The 19,544-nt window shown below is 42.3% G+C and overlaps 1 protein-coding gene across 2 annotated transcripts in view; it reads right to left on the reverse strand.

Annotated features, from left to right (window-relative positions):
- The window catches only part of scn4bb (sodium channel, voltage-gated, type IV, beta b), a 47,504-nt gene extending 37,066 nt beyond the window's left edge, over positions 1 to 10,438 (reverse strand). The window contains exons 1-2 of one of the 2 annotated variants that reach the window (XM_034178696.1): positions 9,809 to 10,438; positions 9,319 to 9,547 (exon numbers count right to left, since the gene is read on the reverse strand). In XM_034178696.1, coding sequence (XP_034034587.1) covers positions 9,319 to 9,403 — 85 coding nt within the window. In that variant the 5' untranslated portion in view covers positions 9,404 to 9,547; positions 9,809 to 10,438. Of the gene's footprint in view, positions 1 to 9,318; positions 9,553 to 9,808 lie in introns of both variants that reach the window. The other variant, XM_034178695.1, reaches the window with a different exon arrangement.
- Positions 10,439 to 19,544: the final 9,106 nt, after the last annotated feature.

The raw sequence follows: 19,544 nt of genomic DNA on the forward strand, positions 1-19,544 counted from the left end.
AAAGGGACTTACATTTTGGTGTTCCACTGTGACGTGTAGTCCAGTGATGCTGTGCACTGACTTCGGACTTCCATAAAAAAAAAAAAAAAAAAAAAGACTGTGTAGTTCCTCAGTTCAGCCAAAAATCACATCAGCGTTTCATGTTAGCAGCTCTTCATGCATCCAGAGGCTTACAGGGGCCATCACAAAATGGGGTGAGATTGGGTTGAGAAATGATCAGGACGCGCCACTTAGGCCTGTTGTATGTAGCACAGATGTAGCACAGATTCCATCACTTACAATTTGGCCAAGCACCTCAAGTGGATTTTGACTCCTCTAGTGGGTAACTCAGACCACCATGTGGAGAACACACAAGATTTTGTGAACAAGATCAAGGACCTTCAGCTGGAGGCAGATGAAACTATGGTGTCATTCAATGTGACATCGTTGTTCACCTGCATCCCCACCGCTGAGGCCGTCTCAGCTGTGAGGCAGAGGCTGCTGGAGGACGCGTATCTACTTGAAAGGACCAAACTCACACCAGACCACATCTGCCAACTCTTGGAGATCTGTCTTAACACCATGTATTTCCTGTTTAGGGGGAATTACTACAGTCAGACCCATGGGTGTGCGATGGGGTCTCCAGTATCCCCCATTGTAGCCAATCTGTATGAGGTCTGTTAGAAAAGTATCCAACCTTTTTATTTTTTTCAAAAACCTGATGGATTTGAATCATGTGTGCTTGCATAAGCCAACCTTGAACCTTTGTGCGCATGCGTGAATTTTTTCACGCCTGTTGATTGCGTCATTTCCTGGTAAGCAGCCTTTGTGTGAGGTGTATGTCGTGCGCTCGGCATTTTTTCATTCCAAGGAAAAAGACGGAACAGCTGGAGCAGCACGACTGCATCAAATTTTGCCAGAAACTGGGCGACAGCCAGGTGGAAACCATTCGGATTATTCAGACGGCTTTCGGTGACGATCCTATGGGCATCACACAGATTAAGGAGCGGTACAACCGGTTTAAAGATGGCCGCACAATGGTGGAGAGCGCGCCACGCTCCGGTCGGCTATCAACATGCTGAAATGACCAGATCATTTCCAAAGTGAACGCTGTGGTGATGCGGGACTGTCGTGTGACTATCCGAGAAATTGCGGAAGAGGTGGACATCAGCACTTTTTCGGCACATTCCACTGTGACAGATTAATTCATTCATTCATCTTCTACTGCTTAGTCCAATTAAGGGTCGCGGGGGGCTGGAGGCAACAGTGCTAACCACTAATCCACCGTGCTGCCCGTGACAGAAGATTTTGCCATGAAAAGAGTTGCAGCGAAATTCATGCCGATGGCTTCGGCACGAAGCTGACAGTGGAGCAAAAGCGCCTTCATGTTGAAGTCTCACAGGACATGTTGTGACATGCCCAGCTCTTCCACAATTTCTTGGATAGTCACACAATTGAAAAGCCACTGAAAGCCGTCTGAATCTTCCGAATGGTGGAAGAGGTGGGCATCATTTTTCAGAGTCCAGCATGTCCTGTGAGACTTCAACACGGTGGCGCTTTTGCTCCGTCAGCAGCTTCGTGCCAAAGCCATCGACATGAATTTTGCTGCAACTTGTTTCATGGCAAAATCTTCTGTCACAATGGAATGTACCGAAAAAGTGCTGATGTCCACCTCTTCCGCAATTTGCGGATAGTCACACGACAGTCTCGCATAACCACAGCGTTCACTTTGGAAATGATCTGGTCATTTCAGCATGTTGATAGCCGACCGGAGCGTGGCGCGCTCTCCACCATTGTGCGGCCATCTTTAAACCGGTTGTACGGCTCCTTAATCTGTGTGATGCCCATAGGATCGTCACCGAAAGCCGTCTGAATAATCCGAATGGTTTCCTCCTGGCTGTCGCCCAGTTTCTGGCAAAATTTGATGTAGTCGCGCTGCTCCAGTTGTTCCGTCTTTTTCCTTGGAATGAAAAAACGGCAAGTGCACGACACACACCTCAAAGGCTGCTTACCAGGAAATGATGCAATCGACAGGCGTGAAAAAATTCACGCATGCGCACGAAGGTTCAAGGTTGGCTCATGCAAGCACACGTGATTCAAATCCATCAGGTTTTTGAAAAAAATAAAAAGGTTGGATACTTTTCTAACAGACCTCGTACATGGAGCTAGTGGAGAAGACAGCCTTGACGTCTTTCACGGGCATCTCTCCCAGTCACTGGTTCAGATATGTTGATGATACATTGGTTAAAATCAAGCAACAGGAAGTGGAGGCCTTTACAGAACACATCAACTCGGTGGACTCCAATATCAAGTTCACACATGGGGATGTCAGAAACAACCATTTCGCCTTCTTGGACTGTGATGTTACGATTGGAGAGAACAGGCAGGTTTACAGAAAACCCACTCACACTGATCAATATCTGCTCTTTGACTCAAACCACCTCCTTGAACACAAGCTCGGGGTGATCAGGACTCTTCAACACAGAGCCCTACAGGTGCCCACAACTGCAGAGGGAAGGACTAAAGAACAACAACTTGTACGGAAAGCCCTCACAGTATGTGGGTACCCACGATGGTCCCTGGACAAAGTGCAGAAGTCCCGAAGAACAAAGAGACCAGATAGACAGGAGACAGAACCAAGAAGAAGAGGAGTGTCTCTCCCTTATTTAGCAGGAGTAGGGGAAAAACTACAGAGGATCTTCAGACAGCACAAAATCCCAGTTTACTTTAAACCGGTTAACACCTTGAGACAGAAATTAGTTCACCCTAAGGACAGGATCCCTAGGTACAAACAGAGCAATGTAGTGTATTGTACAGTTGTCTCGGAGGCACAATCTATCTATAAAGACTAAAACTGTTTTTGTACCAGCTTGTAAACTTGTTTATTTGTGTTCTAAAGTTGGACATTTTAACACAGAGTCCGATGAGAAAGTGCCGCTTTTGGAGCCAGCCTCAAGTGGCCAGTCAGGGAACTACAAGAAAAATTATTTCTGCTTCACATCCAAAATTCAGGCTCGAGTATAAGCCATCTCACAGTCAGCGGTAACGGGACCCAAGCACCGGTGTGCTGCAGGCTTAAACAATATGGCTGGAGTTTGCATGTCTGCTTTCTTCTTCAATACTGTCACAGTCACCCATGTTTGTGCTCAATCTCATGTGGCTGAACACCACCTGTCCCTCTAAGAAGCTGACACCGACCACACAGGACCATGTAACTAGTTAGCATGCCGGAGTCTCATTTGTTATCGGAATTAACCAGACAAATCACTCCACCAACTAAGAACGGTGAGAATAAACACCGACAGGAGCCAGTAGGAGTAAAAGAGCGATCAGTCTTTTCATCTTTTCTGTGTCCGGGCTGCGTGAGGTTTCCGGTGTTGAGTCAATTTAATCCACAGGCTCCTGGTGGTGCCCTTCTGTTTGTTCTGTTTTGCTCTAATAAAGTCCTAAAAAAAAAAAAAAAAACGCTTCAGACTCCGCAGGACACTCAATTAGTCGCACCGAGATCCAACTATGAGCTTTTTAACTGCAGTAACTTTAAGATACGCTATTGGAGCTGGAATTACCACAAAATACCGCAAAATACATAAATAGCGCCGCTCACATGCGTCAGCTGTATTTGGGTCAGATGACCTTTCACCTCTCCCACAATGCAGTGCGTCACCTAAGAGCGTGAGATGGCTTACTGCCGCTTGATCACATCATTGCTGTATGGCCTTGACAGATTGTGGGATTTCGGAGGGAATCACAGGAAAGACTCAGAATAAAACTTCATCATGTCATGACAATCAAGACAATAAAGAAGAAGCTCCTGCTCAGCACCTCCCTGCACTTTTCTGCCAGAAAAAAACAGACAAAACACACAATGGACAAAGGCTATACTGTGTGTCATTTTATGCTGAATTTTTAGAGGTGGGTCATAGAATTTCAAACATTGTCTGGTATTTTTCTTGGGTTATGGTGGTAAGAGTGTCACAATACCCACGACGTGAGACCACTGTTTCAAAGCAGCAACTGATGATACCACCAATTTTATTTCATGATGCTAATCTTTCTTTTTTTTTCCCCGTCTGTATAGATATACAAGGTCTGTCCAAAAAGTATCGTACATTTTTATTTTTTGCAAAAACCATATGGATTTGAATCATGTGGCAGAACCATTTATGAACATTAATACACATATATGCAATTTATTCTTGCAAGACAGAAGGTATGTAGTGTGTGTGTGTGTGTGTGTGTGTGTGTGTATGTGTGTGTATGTGTGTGAGACCCCCATCTGCCCTTGCCCATCAGCTTTCAACTGTCGAAAGTTGGATGTTGAAATTCAGCATCCAACTCAAAGCCAACTGACAACTTCTATCAGGAAGGGCCGACCACCAAAACAACATGAAGACAGACACGAATGAACGACAAGTGGTGAAAGCAGTAACTGTGAAGTGAGACACCAAGGAGACCGGTCCCCAACATAAAACATGCTGGATCAAATCACCACACATGAACAAGCAGTGACAGCGACAGTCTGTTGTCTAATTAGTGAGCATCCATACCTTAATCTAGGACACCAGAGTGTTAATCCCCTTGAGAGCACCCAAAACCGAAGTGTGGTGATGGCCACAAACACACAACCATCCACACACAGAGACCCAGATCACAGCTAAATATCCGATCACTACTGTGGCTGGTGCAGGCCCGACGCCAGGAAAAAAGTATTAAGGGGGCGATGAGTTTATCACAGGGGGCGGGGGTGGGGTCGCCCCCCCCCCCCCCAAAAAAAAGTGCGCACCGGAGGGTACCTGCCTCTGAGCGTGCGTAATGAATTGGGTGCACTCCTAGAAAGCTCGTGTATTTAGGCTACACTGTTGTAAGAGGCTGACTGACTAAGAATAAAGAGTGATGACAGTATTTTTAAATTATTATTTGAACGTATAGACCCTCGGTCAAGTGATCTCCTGCCTACCACAAAACCAAACCAACAACTGATCTGAGAAACGACACGAGACAGTAGATTAACCCCACATAAACCTTTCATGTAGATATACAGTTTATCCTCGTTTACCTCGTTTATTGCGGGAGTTACGTTCTAAAAATAATCCGCAATAGGTGAAATCTGTGAAGTAGTCAGCGTTATTTTTTACAATTATTATAGATGTCTTAAAGCTTAAAGCTGTAAAACCCCTCACTACTATACACTATACACTTTTCTCAAACATGCATTAACATTTTCTCACTTTTCTCTCGTGTGTAAACACTCTCAAAGTTCAAACCTTAGAAAAATAAGACCAACCTGTTTTCAGGCCCAAACATTTGTTTGAGAAATAAAAATAGAACGTTTTCCTATAAATAATTATGATGGCTTTTAGAACTAACAAATTTCATTTTAACGATCAACCTACGAGGGTTAGGGACACATAAGAAATTATTAATAGTGACTGACCAGTATTTCACAGTTCCTCTGAACGCGCCTCTTCATCCTGGCGCCGCGTCACTGTCACGCCTTTTTCCACTCACACCTCGCTGCAGGTGTCTTTTTCCGAGTGAAGAACACAGTTATGGGTAGTTGTTGGCGCTCTTTTTTCTTCTGGGCGAGAAGATTCTTATAAACAGACACGCAGAACACACTTCGCGGTGCCGCACCAGGTGTCCCGTCATCTCGACAGAACACCGGCCTGCTTGATGAGGACGCAGAGCACAATGCGCTGTTTAAAAAAAAAAAAAAGCATGCAAAATTGGACTTAAAAAAAAGCTGCGAAACTGCGAGGCGCTATATTTTCCAGTATTTCTTTTTCTTTCTTTTTTATTTTTATTTTTGATAACGCTCACATCCGAGGGGGTGAGGTTGATGACGTGAGGGGGCGTCGCCCCCAAACGCCCCCTCGTGGCGCCGGGTCCGGGCTGGTGCGTTGGGCCAAGACTAAAGTACAGAACCTTACCATAAGACATGGCCCAGGACACAGGGCCCCAGGAGAAACCAGGACAAAAGGGCAGCGAAGGGCACAGGGGCCAGGAAGGGCAGCCCCCAGAGCCACCGGGGCAGACAACGAACCAACAGGGGAGCTGCCCGGCGGCGCCGGAACACACCCCAACATGATGCTAATCTTTCATTTCAACCAGCTGACAATTGTACCGTGTCAAATCAGCTTTAACTACAAGCTTCAGCGTGTTCTTTAACACTGAAGTACGACTGACTGATTGGAGACGTGTATAATATGACCCTTTTAAACTGTGAATGCTCTTGCACATCTCTACTCTGCTGCCGATCTCCCCCTTGGCAAGAAGTGGTTGGAGCCGTGATACCAGGAATTAGCTGTTTTCCTTTTTCACATACACATAAATATCATTCTTTATGAGGTGGCTAATTAAGAAGTAAGTCCAGTATAGACCCTGAGGCCCATTGGTGACCATGCTTAACCCCGGATTCTGCAGAGTGAAGCAGACCAGAGTGTACAGCTCCTCCTGGACAGGATGCCAATCCAACGCAGGTTACTTCCCCAATCAAGACCTGTACCTGTTTACAGCTGGGTGGACTCAGGCAATGTAAATTTGTCTTTTCCAAGGACAGTGACGGGTAGTGTGCCCCGGAATCCAACTCAGGTTGATATCATGGTAACCAGCTTCTTACCTTATTGATCTACCTGCTCTATGTATCGGCTAATTAATCAGTCTTTAAACCTTTAAAAGTTTCAAATGGCAAAGCGAGAACATAAACAGTACAAGTATTCTGTCTGCATTAGAAGCTTCACAGTCAGGGCTGAGTCAGCAGGCCAAAGTCTTTCTTACTATAATTTATTAATAGATGCTAAGGTCTTGCTGTGTGAGCTAAAAGTAATACAACAGTACTTCAGTTCTGCTTTTTTTTTTAAAACTATGTATGTCCATTTTTGATGCTTTCTACATTAATGTACAATGAGCCATTCATGATTTGTTTTTTTTTTAAACAATTTTGGAATCTTCTACAAATAATTATTACAACGCCAAATATCAAAGTGACAGTGAGGCACTTCTCAGCGTCTGTCCCAGGTTTAAGGGACAGAAACTGACACGGGCATAAGCACGGCCCCATCTGACTCAGGTTCCTGATGAAGATGGATTTCATTTTGTGCTCCCCCAGTGTGAGTCGTTAAGTTTTCATTTTTTCTGTCTGATTTCAAGCCTTTGGAACGAATTATACATTTTTACACAAACTGAATTAACAAATGCAATGTACAATGAGACAGTTACACTAACTCTGTCTTCATCGTCTTATTGGTGGAGGTTATATTTTTGCCCCTGTTTGTTTGTTTGTAAACGGCCTGGAGCCCACAATTTTTCATATATACTTATAACATTTTTTGTAAAGATTCATATCCTGATAGGCGAGAACTGATTCAACTTTCAATTCCTAAAGTCATGTTCTTTAAACTCACAGTGAAAGGTAATCGCTACATGAATTAAAAAACAAAAATCTAAAAGCCAAAAAAATGATGGTGTGAATGAGTAAGTGCCCCCTTTAGTATAGCACATGTAAACCATCACTTTTATATACAGTTTTCTTTGGACAAGGCAGGGGATGGATACATGAACATTCCCAAGACACTATGTCTTGGACAGTATTTACATGAACTATGAAGAAATACAGACAGTATAGCACTCTATGGTAAATCTGTGTGGAGTAGATAGTTCTCAAAAACTGAGTGACTGTATAAGAAGGTGAAGAGTGAGGAAAGCCACCAGGACAACCCTGAAGAAGTTATAGACTTCTGTGGCTGTGACTGAAGAGATTGTGCATAATGCATGTTTTGAGTGGTACATCACCAGTTGGACAGTTTCATGATGAAGTGGTATAGAGAAGGTTTCTATTAAAATCTTTGCAGGTTAGTTTGTATTAGCATTATTTGCAAGTATGGCTGAAATCCTATTTGCAATATTTAGAACAGTTGTGGAACACTTTTCCCACAATACCCCATTTAAACAAACCACTGATCAGGCTCAACAACAAGAGCGCCAACTCTGGTTGTGCCTGTGCACTTTACCTCTTCACCGTGGGACAGTGACAAACATGTTTTCGATTCCTTTGTATGTCTGGTACATATGAAGTAATTGACAAAAAAAAACTGACTTTGACTTTGGTAAATCACTCTTGTCTACTGTATCATCACTGACAGGATGCTTCACTCAAAAATATTTTAGGAGTCAATTAGAACGAACAAAAAAATGATATAGTTGCTTTCTGGATGCTGTGCGGAGTGACTGTGTTGTGTTATTGTAAATACAGTCCAGCACTTCTAAATCAGCCTACTCCACCCCTGCCTACTTGTCTTAGTAAGTCCCTTCGGCTGCTCCCTTGTTTGCACTCGGGGTCGCCACAGCAAATCCAAGGTGGATCTGCATGTTGAACTGGCATAGGTTTTACGCCGGATGCCCTTCCTGACGCAACTCCACATTACATGGAGAAATGTGGCAGGGGTGGGATTTGAACCCGGAAACCTACTTGTCTTACTGTGAAAAAATTAGCTTTTTGTAGTTTTACAGTATTGGGGTTTTATGTTAAATATCCTCAGTCTCACAATTCTATGAGATTGCATGTACAATTTCACCGCCGATAAGCAAAATTTAAGCCCGAAATAGCTTGTTTTAGATATTTGTGACATATGTCGTAGAAGTCCATTTCAAAAATTGCTGAATTAGACACACCCACTGCATGAGTCCATGAGTCTGCAGTCTATGCGACATGCCCACACACGCTCTACTCAACCGTTGCACTTCCCTTCGGGTGGGGGGGCTGAGTGACAAGGATCAGCTCCTTTACTGTTTAGTGTGAAAGGCTTATAAACAAATTACTTTAGATACCTGATTTTTTTTTTTAATAAAATGATTTATGTATTTATTTTAGGATGTATCTCTTCAATGTTTGAGTTTTATTTAGCTGCCCCCTTGCTCAGGGTCACCACAGGGGATCCAGTAGAGATCTACATTGGTATTTGGCACAGGTTTTATCCCAGTTGTCCAGTTGTATATGGAGTTGGTCTCCTAGTCAAGCACTAATCAGGACCGACACATAATGTCTCACATCTGACAGGATCAGGTTGTGCACATAGTTATAAACTTTAAAATTTGTTGTTGCTTTTTAAAGATACTATATAAGGACCTTGGAAAAAGGACAAAATATGATCCCTTCAAGAGAATAGAAATACTCAAAAAGTAAGTCAAGGTCAATGAGAAGATACAGCACCACTACTCCACCAGTCTGTGTGACCTTCAAAAGTTCTGGAGGTCACACAGACTAAATATCACATTTTCAATAAAGGTACATGCAGCTGTTCAAACCAAATGAGGTGACATAAAATAAGTGATAGATATTACCAAGCAGCATGGAGACGATTAAGCCAAAGATTATGTGAGGAGGACGCAGACACTGGGGTTCAACCACATTGCACCAGACCTCCATAACAGCCGGGTGTGCTCCAAAATGGATTTTCCTACAAGATCAAGCCCAAACTCCAGATTGTTCTGTTTGTAGTGATTTCTGGGTGTCCAGTCCCCAAATAAGGCAAGTCCTGGGAGAAATGAGTCCACCTGAGAGTCTGGTCAGCTGTCCTTTACAGAAGGGCAGAGAGCAAAAAAAAATAAAATAAATAAAAAGAAGAAGGAAAGTATCAGAGAACAGTTCAGCAAACGGAAAAACTTCATCAACTGCAAATGTAAAACTGATGCTCATGACACAATAAAAACACAGACAACACAATAAAAAGTTGTTACACTCTGCATGTGTGTGTCCTGCATGCAGAATCTAAGAGGTTCAGGTTAAAACCTGTGGTGGAGGTAGGAGGAGGTGACGGTGCGAGGCGCCTACCTGCTCCTGCAGCTGGTGTTCCCTCAGAGGCCGGCAGGCTGACTGCTCAGCTGAGTCAGTGCGGACAGTGCAACGGCACACACACACACACACACACACACACACACACACACACACACACACACACACACTGCGTACAGTCAGGGTTCACTCAAGGAGAATCTGGCACATGCACTGCAGAGACAACCATAGTGCAGCTTCAGCCGGGACGAGAGAGAGAGAACGTAGAGACAAAGGCTAGGACGCACAGAGAGACAGACGGACGGCAAAATGAAGCTGACTCCTCTCACCGCCTCACTCAACTTTTCCCCCTGTCCTCTGTGTTGGCGGTGTGCCACCTCTCCCTCCCTCACCATCTCCTGACTCTGGGCGGGTATGCAGACTCAGGCACTTTTGTCTCAGTGAAGATCATAGAAAAGTTCTGCAGTGCAGGTGGAGAATGGAGGCTGTGTGATGCAGCTCCGCGACTCAGCCAGATGCAAATCATTCATTCATAAATACATGATTTCCTTCTCTCCCTGTGACTCAACATCAAAGATTTTTTTTGCTGATGAAGGTATCAAAATATACCCACCGTCATTACGACCTCCACTTCTTCACTTTCCTTAAAGATAGTCCACTCAGTGTGCGCGTTTTACCCGTGACATGATGATGCATATCATGACTCTCAGAGTCGCTGGTGCGAAGCAGGTGTTGGGCTATGTGGAACAGGATGTGCTTATTTTTCCTGTAAATATACAAAAACACCAGTCAGCATCATCCAAACCAAATGTCTGATCACTGCAGAGCTTTAGAGAGGAACTGCTGAGCTCAGGGTTTCCACAATTCATTAGTCAATGTTAGTGCTTGTAGACGGGAACCTTTTAAACAGTTTGAATCACTTTAATACAAAAGTTACATCTAGTGGGTCTTGAACTCTGCCCCTTATTGATAGTCTGCACCTGTAATAATTACAGGCGTATTATTAGTCATTGACTTCACTCATCAGAAAATCTGTTTAGTATTATTGTTATTTTTGAAGATATCACCCTGTTAGCGATAGTACATGGTATTATAATCATTCAGGCGAGTGATCAGGTGAGCAGATTTTCACCAAACGGGCAGGAATAATTACATCACATTCAAGGTCACAGTCAAGTCTCCTTTGTGTACAAAATGATGAATGCTTCTAAAGAATCCTCACACAACAAGCAATTGGCTTGGTCCTATGATTTAAATGTTGATATTTCTGAAGGTGACTGGAAGAGGATTAGCCATGATGCCCAGAGCCACAACATCAACACCAGTCTGAAAACTGATAACAATTTAAATGGATCATACATACATAATTCCCTCTTTGTTGCATCACTTTGATAATAATACTCCAGATCTTTGCATTAAATGTGGGCGAGAAGAGGGTACAGTATATCACTGTCTGTAGATTTGCCCTAAAATGAAGGACTTCTGGGAAATATATATGCACACACACATTTGTGACATTTGTGTTCAGAAGTTTACCTACCTTGGCAGAATTTTTATTTTTTGACCATTTTTCAGAGAATATGAATAACACAAAAAAAAATTTTCACTCATGGTTAGTGGTTGGGTGAAGCCATTTGTTGTCAGACAACTGTGTTTACTCTTTTCAAATCATAAAAAGTCCCTTTGGCTGCTCCCTTGTTTGCACTCGGGGTCGCCACAGCAAATCCAAGGTGGATCTGCATGTTGAATTGGCACAGGTTTTACGCCGGATGCCCTTCCTGACGCAACTCCACATTACATGGAGAAATGTGGCAGGGGTGGGATTTGAACCTGGAGCCTTCTGAACTGAAACCAAGCGCATTAACCACTTGGCCACCACCCCTGCACTCTTTTCAAAATTACCCAAATGACCCTGATCAAAAGTTTACATACCCCTGTTCTAAATACAGCGTATTGCCCCCTTTAACATCTGTGACAGCTTGGAGTCTTTTGTGGTGGTTGTGGTCGAGGCTCTCTGATGGTAAAGCTGCCACTGAATATGTCTCAGACTTTATTTACATCAATTACTAAGAAATGCAAACAATATGGCACTCTATGGGAAATCTGTATGGAGTAAAGAGTTCTCAAAAACTGAGTGACTGTGCAAGAAGGAGAAGAGTGAGGGAAGCCACCAAGACACCCAGACAACCCAGAAGAAGTTATAGTCTTATGTGGTTGTGATTGGAGAAATTATGCACAGTGCAAATTTTGCATTTTGTATCACCAGTTATAGAGCTTCATGATGAAGTGATATAGAGGAGGATTTTCTTAGAAATAAGACCTGAAAGTTTAGCTACAAATTGCCAGAAGATACATCTGAGATGCAAGCCTGGATTTGATCTGCTTTGCTGAAAGAATATCCTTCTCCGCTCTACTCTGCTAATGCAGTGGCGGGCACAGTTCCGCTAACTGCTAATTATCAAAGCTAGCATTTTCGTTAGCAGATTAGCTTTTCAGATAACTTTAAAAAGCAGACCAATTAGCTTCCGATAAATTTAGTTGCAATAACTTTTAGACCGCTAACATATTTTTGCGGCCATAGTGAAGAAAGTTTAACACTTAAAAACATTTGAAAAGTCTAAAATCGTAGGTTTTAGTGCCTGTGTGTTACATGTTTTGTAGCAGACAGGCAGCTATGAATGGCAGCGCTCAACCCTCTGCCAGCAGAGGAGACCTGGCTATCAGAGCGAAAGGAAGAAGGAGAAAAAAACCCATTTTTTTCACACCATACAGGCTTGCAGGCATATCGCACAAGTTATGCACAGGCAGACAGTTTTGACGTATGGTTAAAAAATTAAACAAACTAATTCTGGACAAGTTATTGAAATTAACATCACCTCTGTTTTACAAAATGAAAACATCAGCTATATGTTTTAGTTTTAATGCACTAATCTTGAAGGATTTAGTGTTTAAAGAGACACATGCCGTAATGCATTATGGGAAAATTAGTTTCTTGACATCAGTAGTTGGTCGGTATATAACACACAAGTAACTGTATGGTGGGTTTTACAAATATATTTTACAAATAAATATTTGTAAATGTGTCACTTTTTTTTCATTTGTAAAAAAAAAGGCAATTTGAAAACTGAAAATTCTGTTTGTTAAGTGATTCAGCACTTATAGCGAATGTGTGGCAATTGCTCTTCACACTGCCATCTACTGGATGGCCAGTAGATGTCAAATGTACAACCCCAATTCCAGTGAAGTTGGGATGTTGTGTAAAATGTAAATAAAAACAGAATACAATGATTTGCAAATCCTCTTCAACCTATATTCAATTGAATACACCACAAAGACAAGATATTTAATGTTCAAACTGATAAACTTTGTTTTTGTGAAAATATTTGCTAATTTTGAAATGGATGCCTGCAACACATTTCAAAAAAGCTGGGACAGTGGTATGTTTACCACTGTGTTACATCACCTTTCCTTCTAACAACACTCAATAAGCGTTTGGGGACTGAGGACACTAATTGTTGAAGCTTTGGAGGTGGAATTCTTTTCCATTCTTGCTTGATGTACAACTTCAGGTGATCAACAGTCTGGGGTCTCCATTGCGGTATTTTGTGGTTCATAATGCGCCACACATTTTCAATGGGCGACAGGTCTGGACTGCAGGCAGGCCAGTCTAGTACCCGTACTCTTTCACTAAGAAGCCAAGCTGTTGTAACACGTGCAGAATGTGGCTTGGCATTGTCTTGCTGAAATAAGCAGGGACGTCCCTGAAAAAGACATTGCTTGGATGGCAGCGTGTGTTGCTCCAAAACCTGGATGTACCTTTCAGCATTGATGGTGCCATCACAGATGTGTAAGTTGCCCATGTCATGGGCACTAACACACCCCCATACCATCACAGATGCTGTCTTTTGAACTTTGCGCTGGTATTAATCTGGATGGTCTTTTTCCACTTTTGTCCAAAGGGCACGGCGTTCATGATTTCCAAAAACAATTTGAAATGTGGACTCATCAGACCACAGCACACTTTTCCACTTTGCGTCTGTCCATTTCAAATGAGGTCAGGCCCAGAGAAGGCGGCGGCGTTTGTGGATGTTGTTGATGTATGACTTTCGCTTTGCATGGTAGAGTTTTAACTTGCACTTGTAGATGTAGCGACAAACTGTGTTAACTGACAATGGTTTTCTGAAGTGTTCCTGAGCCCACGCAGTAAGATCCTTTACACAATGATGTTGGTTTTTAATGCAGTGCCGCCTGAGGGATCGAAGGTCATGGGCATTCAGTGTTGCTTTTCGGCCTTGCTGCTTACATGTAGAAAGTTCTCCAGATTCTCTGAATCTTCTGATTATATTATGGACTATAGATGATGGAATCCATAAATTCCTTGCAATAGAACATTGAGAAACATTGTTCTTAAACTGTTGGACTATTTTTTCACACAATTGTTCACAAAATGATGATCCTCGCCCCATTTTTGCTTGTGAATGGCTGAGCCTTTTGGAGATGCTCCTTTTATACCCAATCATGACACTCACAAGTCCTCAGTTCCCAAATGCTTATTGAGTGTTGTTAGAAGGAAAGGTGATGTAACACAGTGGCAAACATACCACTGTCCCAGCTTTTTTAAAATGTGTTGCAGGCATCCATTTAAAAATGAGCAAATATTTGCACAAAACAATAAAGTTTATCAGTTTGAACATTAAACATCTTGTCTTTGTGGTGTATTTAATTGAATATAGGTTGAAGAGGATTTGCAAATCATTGTATTCTGTTTTTTACATTTCACACAATGTCCCAGCTTCACTGGAATTGGGGTTGTATGTTGCCTGTGAAAAACAATGTCACGGAGACATTCCACATCCATTTACAAAGTAGCAATAAAACAGCTGACACGGGTTAAAATGGCAGCCGTTTTAACCCGTGTCAGCTGTTTTATTGTTTCTTTATACATGGAGGTGAAATGTCTCAGATCACATCTATCAGATGTGATCACATCTGACATTTCACGTCATGTACAAAGCCGCAATTAACAGCTGAGCTGCGTGTTAAAAGCACACATCCAAATTCCCACAGACTCACTCAAAGTAAAATTTAATTTTTACTTTGATTAAAAGCTCCAGCAGGGGTGGTGGCCAAGTGGTTAATGGCGCTTGGTTTCAGTTCAGAAGGTTCCGGGTTCAAATCCCACCCCTGCCACATTTCTCCATGTAACGTGGAGTTGCGTCAGGAAGGGCATCCAGCTTAAAACTTGTGTCAATTCAACATGCAGATCCACCTTGGATTTGCTGTGGTGACCCCAAGTGCAAACAAGGGAGCAGCCGAAGGGACTTACTTACTTTGATTAAAAGCTCCATTGAAAAGAACACAAAGCAAAAGACGAAAAAAAAAAAAGAACATTCCACTCACTTAGTTGTAAAGATTTCCAAATAATAAGTCCACAACGTCAAAGAAGCGCCCACACACAGACACGCATCGCAAGTGCGCGCGATTGACAGCCATTTGATTAAAGGTCCACTTGTCCTCACACAGATGGACAGCCAGAGAACATTTTCAAGTTCCATTAGTCCTCAGGTAGAGATGGCAGGCCAGAGAATGTCCAGATCCACTTGCCCTCAGGTTCTGACTGCGTGTGCGTAATGTTCAATTGCAGCTCTTCCTTCAGCTCAACTTCTGTCACGATGTGGCACATTAGATAGAGAGTCCATTATCTCCTGAAAATAGCGTCTTCTGAGGTTTTCCAATATGAGACAAACATCTGCGTGTCCAGGCAGTCTGTAAAAACAGCATGGTGGAGACAGTCCATATCCATCATGTTCACAGCAGCAGTAAACTAACTGGGATGGAAAAAAATGTGCAATGTGTCCATTAAATTTTTTTAGGATATGAAAAAAAAAAAAAAAATTCAGGGTTGTTATATTAAATGTTCTAAAATTCTGCCCTTTAAACTCACAGTGAAACGTAATCTCTACATCATGAATTAAAAGAAATAAAAATCTAAAAGCCAAAATGATGGTGTGAACAAGTAAGAGCCCACATACAAACCATCATGGTACTCTTTGGTAAATCTGTGTGGAGCAGACGGTTCTCAAAAACTAAAGGACCTTACATCACCACTCATAGCTTCATAGTGGAGTAGACCAGAGAAGAATTTTCTTCCAACAAAACATATCAAATCTAGGTTTGCATCTCTGATATGCCTTCTGGCAAATTGTAGCTGAACTTGCAAGTCTTCTTTTTTTGTTTTATAAAATCCTTCTGTGTACCACGTCATCATGAAGCCGTATAACTGGTGATGCCATATTCAAAACTTGCACTATGTGTAATTTCTCTAGTCACAGAAGCCTATAACTTGCTCAGGGTTGTCTGGGTGTGTTGGTGGCTTTCCTCACTCTTCAAATTCTTGCAGTCCCTTAAGTTTAAGAACTGTCTGCTCCCCACACATTTACCATGGAGTACTACACTGTCTGTATTTCTACACAACTGATGTAAATAAAGACCAAGACACGTTCAGTGTCTTGGAAATGTTGATGTATCCATCCCCTTGAGTTGTGTGAAGATGATTGGATGTAAATGTGATGGTTTGTGTATGTTATACTAAAGGGGGCTCTTATTCGAACAATTATTTTGGCTTTTAGAATTTTATTTCTTTTAATTCATAATGTAGAGATTACGTTTCACTGTGAGTTTAAAGGGCAGAATTTTAGAATTGTTAATATCACAAGCCTGAATTTTTGTTTTATTTTTTGATGCCCCCCCCCCCCCCCCCCCCAAAAAAAAACATAAAAGTTCAAGGGGCCAATAACTTTTTCATAGCCCTGTACATAAGTATTTACACCCTTTGCTCAGTACTTTGTTGATGCACCTTTGGCAGCAATTACAGCCTCATGTCTTCTTGAGGAAAAAGACCATCCAGATTATTACCAGTGCAAATGCCACAAGATTGGTGCACATCTTTGGGCAGTTGTGCCCATTCCTCTTTGCAGCACCTCTCAAGCTCCATCAGGTTGGATGGGGAGCGTCAGTGCACAGACATTTTCAGATCTCTCCAGAGATGTTCAATCAGATTCTGGTCTGGGCTCTGGCTGGACCACTCAAGGACATTCACAGAGTTGTCCTGAAGACACTCCTTTGATATCTTGGCTGCGTGTTTAGGGTCATTGTCCTGCTGAAAGAAGAACCATCGCCCCAGTCTGAGGTCAAGAGCACTCTGGAGCAGGTTTTCATCCAGGATGTCTCTGTACATTGCTGCCTTCATTTATCCCGCAATCCTGACTTGTGTCCCAGTTCCTGCTGATGAAAAACATCACCACTGTATGATGCTGCCACCACCAGGCTTCACTGTAGGGATGGTTCCTGGTTTCCTTCAAACATGATACCTGGCATAATGCAAATATGTTTTTAGTACTAGAAAACTAAACACAGCAACTTGACAAATACAACATATAGTACATTCCTACATCAGTTAAACACAATAATTTAGTGGGCCTATTCAACTATAAAATGGACGAAATGTAACGAAATGGAGCAAAATGGAGTAAAATGGGGACTGAATTACGAAATGGGAGTAAAATATAGCAAAATTGATCAAAAACAGGTCCATTGGGTCTGGTTGAACACCAGATGGCACACCTGCAACGAGTACGTTTACCATTTTGAGCAAGGAGCGCATTTCTGCATTTCCAAAATGCCACACACACACAAAAACCACTAAAAATATATAGAAGAGTCCTTAATTTACTCATATTTGGAGTCAGTCTGGGTAAATTGTCGCACCCCATTTCACTCCATTTTGTTACTTTTCACCCCATTTTATAACCATCAGTCCCCATTTTGCTTCATTTTGTTACATTTTGTCTATTTCATATTAGAATAGCCATAATTTTGTCACATTAGTAGTGCACGACATTCTTTCACATAAAGTCAATAATTTAGCATTTTAGCTTGGTTGTTTGAACACAACATTCATTTGGTAGAAAAAAAGGGTAAGCTGTTTAGATGAACAGTTTTTACATACAGCATGCTTTCTCTAGCCTTTGCAGGTACTTGGGCCTGGGCTGGCTAAGATAAAACTGCAGATCCATTGCTTTGAGCTACATAAGCCACATAAGCGATCACTGTCACCACTGTCTTGTTTTCTTTCCTTCCTCTTTCTTTTGTCATATCCAGAAAGATCACTTTTCATTTTGACAGAGCTCATGCTGCTGTGCCTGCAGCAGTGTGCTCGGGGGGGGGGGGGGGGGGGGGGGGGGTCAGTGACTGTAAAACAGCCAACCGCACTGTAGGGGCAAACCTTTCCCTGTCTCACTGCTGTTGTGGTTCTGAATGGGTTCAAAGTTTGTCTGCCCACTGTGACCCCCTAGGGGGCTGGAGGCCCAAAGTCATTGCCATCCTGCCTATTGACACCAAGCACTCCTGATTCAAACTCATCAACCTTCACGATACTCCTTACAAAAAGCACCATTCTGCCATTCTCCTCACATGTACGCCAACTTTTTTCCTACTGACTTTCAGACCCCTTCTCACCAGAGCATATCCTCACCTCACCAGACTGGCCTCAAATTGCTCCCTACTTTCACGATTGGTCACAGCGTAATCCAAGGATATCATAATCCGTGAAGACTCCTGTCTGATCTTGTCTGTCAACCTGTCCATCACTATTGGAAACAACAAAAAGCTCAGAGTCCACCCTTGATGCAATTCCACATCCACCTTGAACCCACCCATCAATACTACTGGGTGACTGGTCAAGGGGACACCCATGTTTCACCTGGCTGTGCCAGATAGATGGCTAATTTCAAGAAGTGTGAATAAACCTATTACCTTCCTGAGTGATTGGTGTCCAGGACCCATTATGGTTAAGTGGTCTGGTGAATACAGCATTACTCAGCATGCTCTTTTGCTACTCTTTGGCATAACTTTGTACTGTGGCTGATCAACTTTATGCCTCTGTCGTTACTGTAGCTCTACACTCATGTCTGCTGGTACCCTACCTGTCAGGAGTATGCCACTATAACGAGTGTGCATGTGTGTTAAAAACATGTCTGATAATGTTTCAGTTGCAAGTTGTGAAGTGACCAGTAAAAAAAAAAAAAAAATTTCTCTGATCTGTTTTATTTAAATGTCAATGCTCATGCATATTGAAAACATTATTTTGTGAATCAGTTTAATACCTTTAATATATTTTTCCTTATATACAAAAATGTTAAAGATATTATGCTTGTATAAAATTTGGTGAAATGCATGTAACTCAGGTCTGTGGAACGTCTGGATATAAGCTGCCATTGCAGTTTGTTTCCATGAAAACCATATTTTTGGTAGCTGGCAATCACAGTCTATAGTGACAAATTATTTTGCAAAAATTAATATTCCAATTATGTCACGTGCCCGTGGCTCAGAGGACAGTGACAAGGAGGAGACACAAACGAGAGGATTAGAAAAATAGAAGTATTTATTTACAATAGTTTAAGTCAATAAATTAAAAGGTGCAAAGATATGCAGCTGTGCAAAAAGGTGCTCTGTTACCGGTCAGCGCAGCGAGACGTCCTAGAAAGAGAGAGGGAGAGAACAAAATGAATTAGTTGGGCCCACTTAAATAAGAGACAGGGACACCGGGCCCAGGTGCCCCTGATTATGGGCTACAAGACAGCGGGGACCGTCACACCCTCCCCCTTCAAAAGGGAAGTCCACCTAAGGACTTTCCAAACCAATTGCAAACAGCAATTTTTTCTTTTGTTTTTAGTAGTACTACATATTTTTTTGTTGCACCAAAATTACAATATTT

Source organism: Thalassophryne amazonica, chromosome 9 (assembly GCF_902500255.1).
Source record: "Thalassophryne amazonica chromosome 9, fThaAma1.1, whole genome shotgun sequence".
Classification (NCBI taxonomy): Eukaryota; Metazoa; Chordata; class Actinopteri; order Batrachoidiformes; family Batrachoididae; genus Thalassophryne; species Thalassophryne amazonica.